An 18154-nucleotide genomic window follows, 5' to 3' on the forward strand; every position below is an offset into this window, starting at 1 on the left:
AGGATTACCCTGGATAACGTAGAACCACATTGTTGTCCTCCTAAAGATTCACTATAAGGTGTTTATATAAAGTATATGACTTAAGGTGGATCCTTTGAATTATTTAACTTTGGGGAGCCTGAGATTCCTTACTGGCAGAATGGGAATGAAGGTGCCCCACCCTGCTCCTCTCCTCCTCACCTTATTAAACCCATGCAAGAGCTCTCCTTCACTTTTAGTTCCAGGGTACCTAACACAGGGCCTGCCATGTTGGTAGGCATCCAATCAAGGGGTACTTAGTAAATGATGGGAACTATTATAAGAAGTTCTTCAAAGAGAGGCAGTGTGCAAATTCAAGAATCAGACACTGATCCCCAGGTTCTTAAGAGAGATCTTCTGTACAAGGCTTTATTCTGATGTGGTTCAGCATTCACAGATCAGGGATTTTGGATCCACAGGAAGCTCTTTTGGGCCTCTCTCTTATTCCTAAGACATCAGGAATGAAGCTGCATGCTGATTTGTTGCCAGGTGTGCTTGTCTCTAGGCAGCAGTGCTGCAGAAGCCCAAGGAAGAGTCATCAATGAGGATTTTTCTTCTCTTCCCATACTAACAGCCAGTGGTTTCAGGACTAAGTCTACTGTATTAGTCTGCTCGGGTTGCCGTAACAAAATTCCATAGACTGGGTGGCTTAAACAACAAACATTTATTTATTTATTTATTTTTTTTTGCGGTATGCGGGCCTCCCACTGCTGTGGCCTCTCCCGTTGCGGAGCACAGGCTCCGGACGCGCAGGCCTAGCAGCCATGGCTCACGGGCCTAGGTGCTCCGCGGCATGTGGGATCTTCCCGGACCAGGGCACGAACCCGTGTCTCCTGCATCGGCAGGCGGATTCTCAACCACTGAGCCACCAGGGAAGCCCAAACATTTATTTTTCACAGTTGTGGAGACTGGGTAGTCCAAAATCAAGTTGCTGGCTGATTTGGTTCCTGGTGAGGGCTCTCTTCCTGGCTTGCAGACAACCACCTCTTTGCTGTTTTCTCACAGGGCAGAGAAAGGGTTGGGGAAACTGTCCTGTCTCTTACAAGGTCACTAATCTCATCATGAGGATTCTCTCCTCATGACCTAATTATCTCCAAAGGCTCTATCTGCAAATATCAATACTATCACATTGGGGGTGTTAAAAGATAAACTGAGGCATGTTTAATTTTTAAGTTTATTTAAACAAAAATTAATTCAAATTGGGGAGAACCAACCTGGAAGTGGTTAGGAGCACTCCATCAACAGGAGGTAGGGCAAAGACTTTATATAGCAGATGTGGAAACAAAGCAAGGAAATTATTTGATTGGCTCTAGCTTAAGCGGTTGCCTTATTTGGGAAAGTCTAGTTGTTTGTCATTGGTTTCAGTTTCTTAGATTTCAGTTTCTTAACCTTGAGGTTTTGGTTTGCTTATGTAGGCTGCTAAGGCATTAGAATCACCTCAATCTAATGGCCTCCTTGTTTAATTTAACAGGGGTTAGGCCTTCAATATATGAATTTTGGAGGGGATGCAATTCAGCTCACAGCCTCCACCAAGACATGTAGCCATGCATTTCCTATTTTAACCCTCATGATGGCTCTGTGAAGTGGGACCTTTATTATCACCGTTGTCCAGATGAAGATACCAAGGTTTACAGCTGTTAAGTAACATGCCCAAGATCACACAGTTTAATGCGTAGCACAGCCTGGATTCAAACCCAAGTGCGTGTAATACCAAAGAAGCTGGCATTTCTTTAAAACTCTAACCAGAGCAGAAGCTTCTCACTTTCTGCTCTGCAGAGGGAGACACTATTTGCCTTGATTGCTCACTGCTGGGTGCTTGAACCAGAGTCAGGAGGGCGGCGGTGGTGGTGGCAGTGGCAGCAGCGGCAGCAGCAGCAGCAGGAGCAGTGGCAGCAGCAGCAGGGATGGTAGTGGGTGGAGGCAGAGGAAGGCTTGTGTGTTTGTGCATGTGCTAGTGCCTCAGAAAGGGAAGTGATTCTTTTGAGTCTGATTCTTGGCAGAGTTATTATTTGGGGGTGGAGGGTATGGTGAGCAAATCACGATGAATACCCTGCAGATTGCTAAGGTCTGGGGCAAGGGAACAATGACTGGATTATACTTTCCAGCTTGCCTCTGCAATTTTATTATTAATGTCAGTGAATCGAGTTTCTACTGTCTGCGTCTGAGTATCTGGCCATCGCAAGCCGCTTCCTTACCTCCTCACCCTGTGACAGGTTCATCATCAATTCAGCTTAGCCTAGCAAAGCTGTACCTTCTTTGGGAAGCCTTCCCTGACTCTCCAAATGGGATATTTGGCCATCCTTTGTGTTTTCTGAATGTCTAGTTCATGCCACTGATTCTGCATGTGCCACACTGTGTCCTGATAGTCACTGCACGTGTCTGTGTCCCATAGGAAATATGAGTTCTTGAAGGGCAGAGAATGGACTCCTGTGCCTCGAATATCAGCACAGTGCTTGGAACTGAGTGGAAATTACATAGTTATAGAATCTTAGACCCAGACAGACCTTATTCCTCACCGTGTGCAGTCCCTCATTTGACAGCTAAGAAAAGTGAGGTCTCCTGAAGGCTGATAGCATGCTGTAGTAGGACTGGGACAAGGACTTGGATGTCCTGATTCTCAGGTGGGAAGTTAGGGCTTTTGTATACTTAGCATGTAGTTAGGGCTGGATTCTCCCCCATGGATGTCCACTGGAACAACTTGGGGAGTTTAAAAAACACTGGTGCCTGGACTGAAGTACAGAGATTCTGATTTATTGGTCTGGAGCGTGGCCTGGACACTGGGAATTTTAAAAGCTCCCCAGGTGAGCCTAACCTTTGGCTAATGTTGAGAACCAATGGCTTAGTGGCTCAGAGCTCCATTGTGAGTTTCAGAGACTTACACTTGATTTGTGGAAAAGACTGAAATAAGTGAGCCAATAAAGCAACATCAAATGACAATAAAAATCAAGCAAGTTAAACAACATTGCAACACTCTAGAATTAAAATGCTCTCTTTTAAAATAAGTGCTCTCAAAATTGAAGAAAAGGCAAGTGTGGCAATAAATTTGGAGACCTGCCACCTTCTACCCCTCACATTGTCTAGTTAGTTAGTTCTTTGCTGTCTCCATCTATGGCTTCTGGCATTTACTCGGTTGGTTTCATTGCAATGGATAGGCATGTGATTTAGAAAAATAATGCTTTGTTGTGACGAGATTCCTGAAATAATTAGTTGAGTGACGAGTGAGCAATGAATGACTTAAAAGGAAAGATTGTAAAATATTGTGCTGTCTTAGAAAAGACCGTAGAATCTTAGAGCTGGAACAATCCACCCCACTCATTTTGCAGATGAGGAAATTAGAGCCCAGAGAGGTTAAATGTTTTGCCTGTGGTCACACAGTTGGCAGCCAATCAAGAAATCATTCTTTCATTTAGTCATTGAAAAATGTTTGAGTGCTCCTTTGTTTCAGCACTCTTCTGTGTTTTGGGGATGGTGGCGGACAAGTGAACATTTACAAGAGAGTGGCATATGTGTGTGTGCATGCATGTGCACGTCTTGTAATGCTGAACCATAAAACTTCAGCTGGCTTACGTCTTCTGAAGAAAACACTTGGTGGTGGTGTAGTGGGAAGTTTCTTTGGATTGCATTGGTGGTCAGAGAAGGCCTCTCTAAAGACGTGACCTTTAAGCTGAAACCTGAATTACAATAAGTAATGAGTTGTGCACACAAGGATTTGGGGACAAAGCATCTGAGGGAACAGCCAAATGCAAAGGCTCAGAAGTGGGGCAGGTTTGGCCCATTTGAGGTACATTCGGGGTGACCATTTAGTAGAGGGCAGGACCTGAGGGGGTGAGCGCGGTGAAATGAAGTTGAAAAGCAGCCAGTGGCCAGGAGGCACAAGCGTCCTGATCCCCGTCCAGAACTGGTGGGGCTACACAGAATCAGACTTGGGTGGTGTTCATGCCACAAAAGTGGAGGTTTTCTTGGGGGGAGGGTTAACCTAGACTCAGTGTTGACCTACTTTAAATATGTCTACTTAAATATAACTTGGCTGAATGAGCATTTACAAGAAGATGTCACCTGAAGCTTGAAATCTAGACCCTACTCTGCCACCAGTTCCGCTCTGCCATCAGTGTGGTTGCTTACATTTTTAGAGGTCCTCGTTTTTATTTTTAAAGAATCTATCTTACTCATGCACAGGAAGAATGTCGTGTTTTGAACTGCTGACTAGATTTCGATATGGCATGCTGTTGGTTCAGGTGTAAGGAAGAGGTGACACCTGCACCATGGTGCTTACTGAGATCGTATACTGAAGCATGGGGAGGCCTTTTGTGCCAGGACTGCTGTGGTTCTTTACTGACCCTGCTTCCCTGTCCCCCTCCCCGACCCCTCTGCTTTTCCTCTCCAGATTGAGAATGCCAGCGAAGTGCTCATCACTCCCTTGGAGAAATTTCGAAAGGAGCAGATTGGCGCTGCCAAGGTGAGAATTTCTCAAGCCTTGTTCTTGGATTTTAGGGCAGGAGGTCTGGAAAACACAACACCTTCTTCAGAAGATCTAAGCCCACCATTTTCAGGGAATCCTGGGCGAATAAGCTTAGAGCCCAGCTCATCTGTTCTTTACAAGTGTCTGAAGTAAGACTGAGGGGTCAATCCCAGAGCTGTCATTCTAGTGTTTTGACATCTAATCGTGTTGTGCTAGTTCGTAAATCATCCAAAGGAAGAAACCGTGCCTCCTTTGTGTGAGTAGATACCTGTGTGTTTGGACACCATGGAATTGTATTGTTTGTGGAGGTCTAGGACTGGAGCCTAGGACAGGGGTTACAAATAGGCCCCTGTGGGCATGGGGACCCTCTTCTCAGCCCACTTTAGCTGTGTATGAAAAGGAACCCTCTGTTGTTAGACCTTTACACTTTTTTCAAGAGAAACTGAAGTTAAAGAGTTTTATATGAAATTTCCTGGCTTTCAAAAAATGCTGGCAAATAGTTTAAAAATATATATAACACATTGTGCAAGTCAAAAAACGGGACTGCTTCAACCCAGAGGTCACCATTTGTTATAGCTGACCTGGAGGGATTATAGCTGAAAGTTGGCTGACTCTAACCTGTTACTGAAAGACTGAGAAGAGAATTTTATTCATTTTTTAAAGGTGGATTCTCTGGGGTCCTCTGCCCTGTGATAAATCACTAGACAACCCTAGCGAGATTGACCTTCAGTAGAGTGTTAGAGACCACCTGCGGGCAAGATATTTTCATTGGGGCTGCCAAGGCTGCCAATGAAAACAAAAATATTTTCAAGATTTTCTTCCTGTTGTTTTTTTTTTTTCTGGAGCTGTGAGTCATTCGGCCGCAGTCCCTTGCGCCACCTGCAGGGGGTTTTGGGCAACATCACCCTCTTACTTGTAGAGAAGGTGTGGATTTTACTCAGCTGTGAAATGGCCTTGAGAGATGCCTGCCTGTAGGTGGGAAAAACATACCTGAAGTGTAACGAAGTGGGCTCTCCCCTCAGCCCCCCACTAAGTGCATCTGCTTTCTAAAAATGAATATGATTAGGACGTGACAGAGATGTTCGGTTCAGTCAGGGTTATTCAGAGGGAGGAATGGCCCTAGTTTGAAGGAGGGACCATGGCCAAGTTTCTTCTTCCACTGTTACAGCACTTCCCTACCAATTTTACAGTTTTCATTTATGAAGATATTGGAGCTCATTGGTCTTCTATCAGAGGTTAAGGAATGTATAATTTAAAGGAAGTCTTATTCCCCTAAGATTTTGTCCGAGACTTTGAACAAGCCCAGGGATGGATGGGAAAATGCCGAGTGCCCCTCCCTGAGTTTTCAGACCCAAGGAGCACCATCTCTTTCGTGGCCTTGGGGCCTGTGCTTTGCGCTCCCGCAAACACACAGTGGCTCTGGAGGTTCCGAAGAGCTTGGAGGAAGAGGCGGAGCAGACCCATTCACTGACTTATCTTTCCAGAAGTCACTTCTCCAGTAGGCATCTCCTGACGCCTCTCACTGAAGCCTCTTTCCTTGGCAGCGGCGGCTGTGGCGGTGTGGGTAACGTGGGGGTTACCATAGTTACCACGGAGGGGGGTGGAAGGCTCAGTGGGTTCCTTTGGGGTGAGTATCAGTGATCTGAGTGACAGGAGCTTTTCTGGGGGCTATAGATGGAGAGAAACACAAGAATTAAAAAATTTATATGAAATAGTCACTCACCAAAACATGCTTCTCACACACATTCTCTTCTCTCATTCCTGTTGAAGAATGAGGTGATGACTTTGGGGATGATTTCTCATCCCTCCCGCTTTGTTATTTTATTTTATTTTTTCAGTCTACCTGTTCCTCTTCCCCACCCCCCATCCCCGTACATGTATATCACAGTATTACGTGTGTTTAAGAGAACACCAAGAAACAACCCCTCTACTAGGCCATCTAGGGAGCAGACTCAGGAATAGCACAAAGACCTTACTGCTGAAGTCTGCCCGTGTGATGCTAAAATTACCCTTCCTCCTCCTCCCAGCTCTGGTGCACTTCGGTTGCTATAACAACCTGTTGCTACTTGCAGGAAGCAGAAGTTAGAGTCCTGGGGGTGAAGGCTGCATGTGAGGAGCATTCTCGTGCTAACGTGGCTGCTCTGGGGTAGGGCGGACCCTGGGGCTTGGCATAGCTCTGGGCCTGCTTTAAGATTTCTGAGTTTAGGGGAGTTTATTTTTCCTGCAGCCGAAGCTGGGCTCTCCAGTGAAAGTAGAATAGACATCAGAGAGAGTGGCTATAAGAGTGGGACTGCTTGAGTCCAGATCCCACTGGTGCCGCTTGCATGTAAACGTGGAGAGGTTACTGACGTAACGTTTTCCACACATTTCCTGAGCTGAGAAATGGGGGTACTGAGAGTGCTTACCTTACAGAGTTATTATGAGGAAGAAATGAGTGAACTCCTATAAAGTGCCGCTCAGAACACTGTCATGAAATCATGTGACGTTAAGTATTCTATTCGATACACACAGTTCTTTCATAAAAAACAGGGGAGAGCCTGCTGTGTGCCTGGCACCGTGCTCCACACTGTTGTTCGGTGCAGGTAAATGCAGATGTGGTCACCATGCTCATGGTGTGCAGGGAGAAAGGCACTGGACAGAATGATATGAATAAGCATATGATTGCAAGTTGTGGTGGGTGCTGTGACGGGTAGCCTTCATGGACGTGGAACTTGGAAAGCAAATGGTGTCCTAATAAGGAGGAGGTGGGGTTAGATGATGGACTACATCATCGCCGCCACCACCATGACTGCCACCAGCATCATCAGCACTGAATTCTATCGAGCACTTTCCATGTGCCAGGCACTCTACCAAGCACTGTATATGGTTTATCTCATTTAGTCCTGACAGTTCTACGATGGGATGAGTGTTCTTATGCTTTGTTTGTTAGACAGTCTCTGAGCTGAAAGGGGAGACTTGGGCCATTATTTCGTCTAGTCATCCTCAGGTTATAGATGAGGGAACTGAGTGCCAGAGGGGCAGTGGTTTGTGTGGAGTTGGGAATAATTTCCAGGATCCTAACTCTGCCCTGGATCCATTTCACCACGCACTGTGGACTCCCTGGAAGGGGAACACCATCTCGGTACCTGAGTGACTGAGTCTTACCACCCTCCTGTCTTAAGAACATGATCTCAATCCTAGAGGAGTTAGTCCCCCAAAGGTCGAATTGCCAGAAAGTCACAGAATGCCAGTGACTCATGTGGCTGAACCCTTTCTCACCTCTGGCCCGCTGGACTGTGCTGGCGCAGGGTTCTCTTTTGCGGGTTGTCGATGAGGCTGGTGGAGTGCCTGTGCGAGCATCAGCCAGAGTTGGAACCCCAGCTCAAAGTCGCTGACTTCTGTGAAGGAAAAGCATGGCTTGAGTCAAGTGTCTTGCCTGTACCTCTTTCCTCGTTTGAAGGAGTAATGTCCCAGCTTTTTTTTTTTTTTTTTTTTTGAGGTACGCGGGCCTCTCACCGCCGTGGCCTCTCCCGTTGCGGAGCACAGGCTCCGGACTCGCAGGCTCAGCGGCCATGGCTCACGGGCCCAGCCGCTCCGCGGCATGCGGGATCTTCCCGGACCGGGGCACGAACCCGCGTCCCCTGCATTGGCAGGCGGACTCTCAACCACTGCACCACCAGGGAAGCCCTCTCCTCCAGCTTTGTCTTCACATGCTTCTGCATGTTTGTTTGTGTATGTAAAACTTTCAAGCAAAATTCAGATTTGTAGAAATGGATACATACCAACTCAAATGGGTATATGATGATTCTGCCTACTCTGTGAGGCTTAGAGTCTTGCCGTTGACCAGATAAATGGTGTTCTGATGTCATGGGTGCTGTTCAGGGCTTATGGTGACGGCTTCTTGGTAATGCCTCCACGCTTAGGCCCAGTGTGTTCTGCCCAGAGCATCTGCACTTACCAGTCTGGAAGGCTCCACTCTGCCCTTCATGAGGTGAGCAGGTCTTGGATCATACCTCCCCTCCCCAGTGAGGCCCCTCTGGAGCACTTATCTGCAAGAATCTCTGGGACTGCACCCTGTTTGTTTCCTTTGTGGCACCTGCGTCGGTCTGGAATCAGGCTGTTTGTTTACTGTTTAATTGTGTTTCTCCTTCTGCTGGAACATCCCCACCACGAGGGTGCCTTGTATTGTATTATATTTCTAGTGCCTGAAGGATCCTAACACAGAGTGCTTGCTTGTTATATCATCGTTAAATGAAGAGATGTATTTGAGCTTCCTTATCTGGCCGCAAATTTTTTTCTCCTCTTGTAAGCCTTGGAGTTGCAGAAAAATATCTGCTGTGGGCGCCATGTGAGTCAAAAGCTGGAATGATGCACCCAATTAGTACATTTGATCCTGTTTACCAGGCCATGGTAGACCTCCTTTCAGCCCCCTTGCCCGCCATCCCCACTGAAATGTGGAGGGAAGAGAGACCGCCTATGACAGTGTTTCCAGGCGTGGCTGAGAATGTGGACTTGGAGGCAGCTTGTCCTGAGCTCCGACTCCACCTCTGTCACTCTGTGACTTTTTACAGAAGTTAACTTCCCGCATCTGAGTTTTCTTATCTGTAAAATAGGGAATAGAAATAGAACTTCAGTGACTTTGGGGGAGTGGGGATTATTTTGTGTAATATGATATATATATATATATATTTACTTTGAAAGCAATAATATAGGATAATAAACATTTCCCAAATGGAGGAAAAAAAACCCACTCATTATTGCATTTTCTTAACTCAAGTATTTTCACTGAAGTATCTTCCCATCTAATGTTTGTCTGCAGGTAGACACATTCTCTGTAGGATGCACTGAGTTTGTATCATGCTAGCCTTCCTAGTTATGTTTATTGGATGCCCCATACTTTAATTATCCCAAATTCTATTCTTGGGCAGCAATGTTGCTGTTGCTTTTTTTGTGTGTGTGTGTGCTATTATAAATGGTGCCACAGTGAACATATTTGGGAAGATAATGTCTTCTTTGTTTTGAATTATTCCTCAGCTTAAAGACCCATATGTGATATTATTATTATTATTATTATTGCTGTACGCGAGCCTCTCACTGTTGTGGCCTCTCCCGTTGCGGAGCACAGGCTCCGGACGCGCAGGCCCAGTGGCCATGGCTCACGGGCCCAGCCGCTCCGCGGCATGTGGGATCCTCCCAGACCAGGGCACGAACCCGCGTCCCCTGAGTCGGCAGGCGGACTCTCAACCACTGCGCCACCAGGGAAGCCCCATATGTGATATTATTGCGTCAAGGAATATTTAGGTCTACAAATTAGGACATACTTTGTGAACACAGTTAAAGCTGGATCTACTCTTAGTCTAGACTTGTCCCATTTAAGGTGTGAGTAGATCTTCCTGTTTGGGGATTAGCTTCACAGGTAAATTCCCTTCTTCCTTTGGCTTTGAACATCCTTGTGAGTTAGAAACTAGAGATTTCTGTTTTACAACTGAAATTTTTAGAAGTTGGAATCCTGGCTCTGCCACTCTGAAATACTAGTATTTACCTCATTTCTGGCATAGTAATGGCGCCTCTGTGATAGACCCTCAAAACGGTTGGGCTGTTGATGGGTGGTTGCTTGCTTTCATGGCATTATTGGAAGAGTAGGAGCTGGGTGGTGTGCCACTGTTCTGGGTCTGAGGGAATGATGAAGCCATGAAGATGAGCAGGAAGAGTTTGACCCAGGTTGCTTTCACTCCTGCAACATTTTAGTCTTTTTCTCCTTTCCTCTTTATTTTTTTTTGCCAGGAAGCCAAAAAGAAGTATGACAAGGAGACAGAGAAGTATTGTGGCATCTTAGAAAAACACTTGAATTTGTCTTCCAAAAAGAAAGAATCTCAGCTTCAGGAGGTAAGAAACTTTACTGGTGTCTGAATAAAGTGTTTAATCTTTCCATGGTGCTGTGGATATGTTCTGGTTACTCTCTGCTGGAGCTTCATTCTGATCCCTCATTCCACGCTTGCTGCCCGCATTGCCTTTGTCCCTTTCCGATGCAGCCACGCTGTAAGGCTGTCCCGCCTGTCCACGGCAAGGAACATACAGCTGGTCAAGATCACCCTAATCACTAGACTGTGCTTCTTCCTTTCAAACTGAGATCTGTTTTCCTGTTTCTCTCACCCTTGACCTTGATTCTGTACTCTCTTACCCTGCCTTTCGACGTCCTCCTTACATCACTGATTTGAAATGTTAGCATCTGAAACACTTTGGTCATCCTTCCTTAATGTGAAATGAAAAAAAAAATTATTCCAACCAGTACTTGACATTAGTCTTTATTTTTTTAAGCAGTATTTTATTGTCTCATGTATTTTGTGCTTAGGTAACTTTGTTTCAAAAAAGTAAATTATCTGGTCTTCCCCTGTTTTTTTTTTTGGATTTGCATGGGGTCTTTTTTTATGAGTAGTTCTCTTGGAAGGAAAAGTCAGATTTGCGGCCTTGGAGCTGTGCCCATTTTTATTTAGTTCATGGAGATTTGCAGGGCGAGGGGTTTATGTTTTGGGGAGACAGGGCAGTTTGCTAGTGGAACTCCAAACTTGGCTACATGAATATCATCTTATTTAGCTCTTAACAATTTGCTTGAACTGTCTCAGGTGTGTGCTAAAGCGAGGCTATGGCTTCCAAGCTAGCCCTCATTCTTCAGTTTCCTTTCTTTTTGAGCAAATTCCTTGCCAGTACTTCTGTTCATTTGAAGATGGTAGGGTCAAAGGTTGAAAGATGAGGATTACTCAGGAGATGGTGGAGTCCAGGATTTGTTACACACCCTCAGTTAGGAAGCGTTGTGCTCAGAACTCTTTCTTTGAAATGAGTGTTTGAATCAGTTGTTTGAGTGATGGATACAGACTTAGCAACAGGAAGTGTTTATAGTGGGCTTTGCAGATCAGTTCTTGGCCAACCAACCAGCAGCAGTTGTATTTGGGGTGAGCTGTAGGAAGGAGAAACTGCTGACCTTTCCTTGAAGATCTTTTGCTTGAGTTAGGGAGAAAGAAGCCAACGCAGCAGGAGGAGATTCTTGAAGTAGCAAAGCTGCTCAGGTAAATCTTGTCAAATGTGATTGAGAAGGTTAAGGAAATGCTGATTTTCATTGGATGATACATAAAAGGCTATTCCCAACTCTACATGGGGCTATGGGCACTAGGAGATACCCAAGGATATGCGAATTGTCTGTGATAAATACGTAATTCCACTTAGGATCTGTCCTGATCGGTTATCATTCTTCTAACATCATTTGGCGTTTAGGGTTTGGAAACAATAGGGAAAGGCATTTTGGCTGCCGCTCACAATCACCAGATCTGGCTAACTCTGTCATTCCTCAGCAGTTAGGTGACCATGCACCATGAGTGCAGGTATTCACAGCTGAGCGAATATATGATTGTTCTAGCACCTACTGGTACTGGGAGGTCTGTAGTACAGTTATCCTTCCTGCATGGCTTCGCCAGAGTGAGGCTGCTTCTCCTCCCGGTCTGCTCTCTCCATGCCTGGCTCCTGGTGAGTTGGCCTGGAATGAGTCCCACATTTTCTTTTAGGGCTGTGCCAATAGCATCTCCCCCTGAGATAGCAATATGGGGACCAGAACACTGGACTGGCAGAGATACCTTCTTTTCAAGGCTTGCTCTGCTATGTAGTTGACTGTGTGACGTGGGACGAGTACTTGGTCTCTCTGAGATCTAGTTCCTTTGTAAAATGCTCGTAAAATACCTGTCCTGCCTACTTCATGTATGAGAAGGTAAATTACGGCCGCTACACAAATATAAAGTATTGTCCCCATAACTGGCCTGTTCCTCCCCCTCCCCTGCTCCCAAATTGGATGGCATTCTTCCTGGCTGCCTTAGTCTGTTCAGGCTGCTGTAACAGAATACCCTAGACTGGGTGGCTTATGAACAACAGAAATTTGTTTCTGACTGTTCTGGATATTGGGAAGTCCAGGATCAAGGCACTGGCATATTTGGTGTCTGGTGAGGCCTGCTTCCCAGTTCGTAGATGGCTGTCTTCTAGCTGTCTCCTTACATGGCAGAAAGGGTGAGGGAGTCCCCTTGGCCTTTTTTTAAGGACTCTATCCTCATGACCTAATCACCTCCCAAGGGCCCCACCCAAATGCTATCACACTGGGGATTAGGTTTCATCATATGACCGTAGTGGTGAGGTGGGCAAACATTCTGTCTGCAGCACTGACTGTCAGTATTTATCTTAGTGGAAACTTTTTCATTATGCTTTTTTGTTACAATCCTCGTCTTTTACTCATTCACATTTCCTAAATACTTTGAAGGCAAGGAGTGGGCTGCAGGTCTTTCTTGCAAGTCCTGGTCTGTTCTCAAGCATTGCTTTTTATACCTAAGCTGAATTAAATTGAATTTTAAAAATCTCATAATAATAACAATAATAATGATAATATTTTTACTAGCAACAACAATAATAGCGGCCAGTGTTTATTGAATGCATATTTATGTACCAGGCGCCATGTTAAGCACTTTATGTGGAATCTGCTCAAATCCTCATAACCACCCTATGAAGGAGAGATGGATTCCCTCTCTTTTACATAGGAGGGGACTGAGGCTCAAAGATGTTAAATAGCCTGCCTATAGCTAGTCAGCAAGGATTTGAACCTCAGCTCCTGACTCTGGAGCCATTTCCCTTAACCCAGTAAGCTCTTCTCTGTCCATCTTGTGGGGAAGGATGTTGCTGGGCTGCCTGCCAGCCATTGTTATTCAATGCGAGTGTCAAGCTAAGGGAATTGGAGAGCAGGAGGGATCCTTGGTGATCCTCTGGTTAAACCTCTTAGAATTTCGTATGCAGGACCTGAGTTCCTTGCAGAGGTCACGTGATTTACTCAAGGTTTTCCAGCTATTTAGTGATGATTTTCCTTACATTTATCAAAAGATCAACTTTTAACAATATTATGAATCACCTACTACACATTTAACGAAAGCTACTTCCTTTGATGGTCCAGAATTATTCCCTGATTGCAGGCCTGAATGAATACTTGTAAATTCTAGCCCATCCTGGACCTCTGGTGGCTGAAATGACTGGGCAGCGATGTGGAGTGACACTGCCATCTAGTGGATGACTTTTTAAAAGTCTGTTTTCTTCAGTGGCTCGGAAGCTGGCTTCAAAGATAATAAATCATTCCTTGGACAAATTATTTCTTGGACGCTTCTGTGAAAGTCCATTCAGGAGTTGCGTGTGTTGTGGAGAGTGAAATGAATGATTGGAACCTACAGTCTAGGAGAATTTTTCTTTTCCAAGAAGCACGGAATGGTTGGTGGGTCTTGGACAAGCTGATAGATTGACAGCTTCTGAAGTAACAGGGCAGGGGAACTGCCTGCCCTGGGATTGGAATCCGGCTTCTGATTCCATCACAAGAGGAGCTAAGGATGTGGTGAATTCTGTGGCCCAGATGAGAGGGGCATTGGCAGGAGCAACCTACCATTCCACTTGGGATTTCATCTTCCTTTTCCTTTGGAAATGCATTCTGTCATGCTTTTCTTCTCAGTGCTGGGCCACATAGAGACCAATTCATTTATGCCTCAAGCATCAGTTGAATGTTTGCTGTGGGCCAGGCCCCGTTCCAGGATCTGGAATGGAAAAGTGAGGCAAGGCCTTTGCTGTTATCAACTTTATATTGTAGTAGGCAATATATGAGAAGAGAGAGAAATGAATAAGAATTTCATGTAGTGATAAGGAAATAAATTGGGAGATAGGGTAGAGACTCCCTGGCGTAACATACCTAAAATAATGTCAATGCAGGCTTCTCTAAAGAGGTGACATTTGAATTGAGACCAGAAGGAAGAGAAAGCAAGCTGGGTGAAAAGCTAGGACAATGTTCTTTAAATTGTGGGTGTGTCAAAAGATCTGAGTTACTGGGTCATGATATAGAGTAGGCTAGAATAGAGTGAAAAATATGAAAGTGTGTTGTACCTGATTATAAATGTATGTTTATTGGGTCATAATGTAAAAGGTATTTCTTACTGTGCATTAAAGTTTTAAAAAATTGAATATTTATCTAGGGGAAGAGGTTCTCAGGCAGAAGGAACAGCAAGTGCAAAGATTGCATGGCAAGAAAGAGTTTGGAGTGTTGGAGGATAGATAGGAGCCCCAGCTGGAGCTCAGTGGGAGAGGGGTAGGGAAGGAGGGCTGGACTGGTTCCTCAGGGTCTTCAGACCATGGGAGAGGCCAGGGGGAGGTGTTGAAGGAGCTGTGAGAACAGCTAATGGAGATTTTAGGAAAGGTATTCTGGCTTCTGGGTGGAGGCTGGATTGTGGGAGCAGAGAAAGAAAGCACGGAGGCCAGTGAGGAGAGGGTTGGAACCGCCCAGAGAACATGTGTCTGGCTTAGGGTAGGAGCAGGGATTACAGTCCATCTGCTCAGATGTCCCTGGTGATAATCCCCAGTGTGCACAGAACACTTCCTGGGTTTCAAATGTTCACATCCTTTAGCTCATTTTCTCTTTGAAACAGCTCTACTCAGAGCAAGGGCAGATCATAGCATCTCCAGCCTTCAGGTGTGGGGAAGAGACCCGGAGAGGATAAGTGGCTGGAGCGGGTCCCACTGGCTAGAAAATGATAGAACTGCAACTCCCACCCAGGTTGTTGCTCTCCTGGCTCTCTCACTGATGCTGGGCTCTGCTCTTCTTCTCAGAGGACTTTGCTCCTGGCTCCTCCAGCCCTGCCTAACTTGCAGCTTTTCCGAATGACTTTTATTTCTGTTATGTCTCACTTGGCAAGCCCAAGCAGGGAGGATGTATCGGGGGTGTGGGGGAGGTCAGGGAAATAGATGCGTCCCTAGGTGTAAGTGTGTTGGATTTGCACCATGAGAAATGAAGGCCTACAGGGACTTACGGGCCTAGCCGGCAGGAGCCCAGGTGGAAGGCATGTCAGGCACTGGTCCACCGGCTACACCTGGCAGGGGGCGTGGTGCAAGCACTTTCTGAAACCTGGTCTCCAAATAAAGCTCTGTCAGTGCTCAGACATCAGGTCTCCTGCTTAGAGGCTTAGGTGATGCCCCCAGGCTTAGCCCTTCATTTTGGTTTTGTGCAGCTGTTACTTAGGGGACTGCCTTCTGCATATTAATATGGAAGTTGCCCCGCGAGGAAGTTGCTAGCAGCAGACTTGCATGGAGTCTTTTGGGTTGTTTCATGGCACCTTGTGCTTTTCCAGAGTTTGTCATTTTTAAAAAATATTTACATGATTTTTTAATTATCTCTTTTCCTCATCATGCTGTGAACTCCATGAATGAATGAATGATTTGCCAACTCCTTAAGATGTCAGGTTAGCAATACCATATTTGGTATAATGAAGTAAAAGGTCTGTCCCAGTTTTGTTCTGCAGGAATCTTGACAAAGGAACACCGAAAGAAATACTCCTTTGGGGGCTTTGTCTCTGTAAAGTATGTTATCGAATGACATACCTCATTTCTAAAGAAAAGAGTAGAAAGGGTAAGACCTTTATAGTGATAGTTGAGGTACTTCCCAGCACAGCATCTTGTTACTCCACACATGCTCATTTTCTCCCCTGGGTTCTGGATCCCAGATCAGCGGCTTAATTGTAGCCAGGTGTGGGCCTTTACAGCCCACACACCTGCACAGAGAGGGAGGTGAGGTTCCGAGGCAGCAATGTAATTACTCTGCTTGGGGTAAACTAATAGTTCATCCTTGTCCAAAGAAAGTATGTGCGATGTGTGAAAATGTTCTTTTCTGAGGTCCCTTGCCCCCTATCAGCTTGTTTTGTTCATTTAGAAGGATGGGAGGAGGATGGCCCTGCATGTTTTCTTTTTCTCTTTAAAAATCTGTCTTCCATGGAACCTAGGTCGGCCCTACGGTGTGGGGAGGCAGTAGAGTCTAGTGGTTTAGGAATGTGCAGGGGTCTTGGAGGCAGATCAGCCAGGACAGAAATCCCAGCTCTGCCTTGTACCAACTATGTCAGGTTCCTTGATGTTAGCAGATTTCATTTACTTCCTGTAAGTTAGGTGTAAGGATGTCTTCTTTTTAGGAACTTAATGAGGGTTAAATAACTGAAAGTATAATGAGGATTGAATAAGATAATGATGTACAGCTTTATGGGCATGGTTCCTGGCACAAAATTAGTGCTCAGGTAACCATGATCATTGTTCTTATTTCTGCTTCATGCTACTGGATTTGTTTGTTTGTTTGTTTGTTTGTGGTACGCGGGCCTCTCACTGTTGTGGCCTCTCCCGTTGCGGAGCACAGGCTCCGGACGCGCAGGCTTAGCGGCCATGGCTCACGGGCCTAGCCGCTCCGCGGCATATGGGATCTTCTTCCTGGACCAGGGTACGAACCCGTGTCCCCTGCATCGGCAGGCGGACTCTCAACCACTGTGCCACCAGGGAAGCCCCTCTGGATTTGTTTTTAAAAACCATCTCCAGAGATTTTTTTTTTTGCCAGCTTGCTGAATCCTCTCCTCAGATAGTGACCTGATTTTTCTCTGAATTCCATCTTGTTTGTAGGCAGACAGCCAAGTGGACCTGGTCCGGCAGCATTTCTATGAAGTATCCCTGGAGTATGTCTTCAAGGTGCAAGAAGTCCAAGAGAGAAAGATGTTTGAGTTCGTGGAGCCTGTAAGTAGATGCTCAAGGTTTCATTGTGTACCCATACTTTAATCCCCCCACCCCACCACCCATTCCAACTACCTAGATGACGAAATGCTCGAAGTTGTTAATGAAGAGATTGACCAGCCCTGATGCTGTGCCTTCTGCTAGTAACAGTGCTTGGTCAACTGGCTACCCTGGGTTCTTCCCAGTACAACCACAGACATGGGTGTAGAGCATTCAGCAATGGTTCCGTCCTCTAGCTACCTTACATTGTGCTGGTTGTTTTCCAAGTCAAAGTAGAGGAGGGGAGGAGTTTTCATGTTGCCAAACAATAGTGATGACACCTTAACTTTCCTCTTTCCTCCCCCACTTCTTCTCTCCCTCAAATAACCCAAATGTAGCAGTAACCCAAGGAAACCATTCTCTTTTTGCCTCCTAAGTTCAAAGCCCCTCCTTATCCCAGTCATGTATTAAAAGATGAGATCTAAAGCAATTTCTCACTCTTAAGTTTGTTATAACCAAGCAGCACGGAGATTGTTCTGAGTGAATCATGATGGGATTTGGACTTGGACAGAATGTTCCAGTGGGCATGAAGGGTTGCAATGTGGGGACACGTCTGGCTGTAGCTTAGGCCACCCCAGTGTGGTTGTGGTTTTGTGCAGATGTGGTATTGCTCTACCCCTCTGTGGCACTAGTGTTCAGAATCCATGGAAACACTAAATGAGTGGGCCTCAATTTAAAACTCTTGCAGATCTTGAATTTTTCAGCTGAATGCAACCTCTGATCTAGACCCAAGCCTGGGGTCTCTGTACAAATGAGAATACCTACCTAGATTTAAGAAAGTGATTTTTCTTAAGCAAATAACAAAACTATAAGAAACTGAAAGAAAATGACCGCTCTTTTTGGTCAAGAATGTTCTGTGCCCTGTTTCTAATTTATAAACTTTGGGGATGCTTTTTAGGCACGTAGACTTGCTGGTAGTTTCAAGACTCCATTTGGCCTTGGAATTTGTTGTGTCCATCTTTTACTTTGCTGGAACTATTTTGATCTTGGGAGTCTACTCCCAGCCATGTCATCTGGCAGATTCTTCAAAGCTATTAATTACCTCAGTCTTATCTGAATAAT

General features: G+C 45.5%; 1 protein-coding gene across 6 annotated transcripts in view; it reads left to right on the plus strand.

Annotated features, from left to right (window-relative positions):
* Positions 1 to 18154, plus strand: part of ARHGAP26 (Rho GTPase activating protein 26) — a 470919-nt gene that overhangs the window by 118052 nt on the left and 334713 nt on the right. For all 6 annotated transcript variants that reach the window (XR_010840265.1, XM_059062235.2, XM_059062236.2 and 3 more), the window contains exons 4-6: positions 4403 to 4474; positions 10241 to 10342; positions 16946 to 17056. Coding sequence is in view for 5 of the 6 variants with exons in the window: in XM_059062235.2 (XP_058918218.1) it covers positions 4403 to 4474; positions 10241 to 10342; positions 16946 to 17056 (285 nt within the window). In the remaining variant the exon portion in view is untranslated. The remainder of the gene's footprint in view (positions 1 to 4402; positions 4475 to 10240; positions 10343 to 16945; positions 17057 to 18154) is intronic.

Source organism: Kogia breviceps, chromosome 4, assembly GCF_026419965.1.
Source record: "Kogia breviceps isolate mKogBre1 chromosome 4, mKogBre1 haplotype 1, whole genome shotgun sequence".
Classification (NCBI taxonomy): Eukaryota; Metazoa; Chordata; class Mammalia; order Artiodactyla; family Physeteridae; genus Kogia; species Kogia breviceps.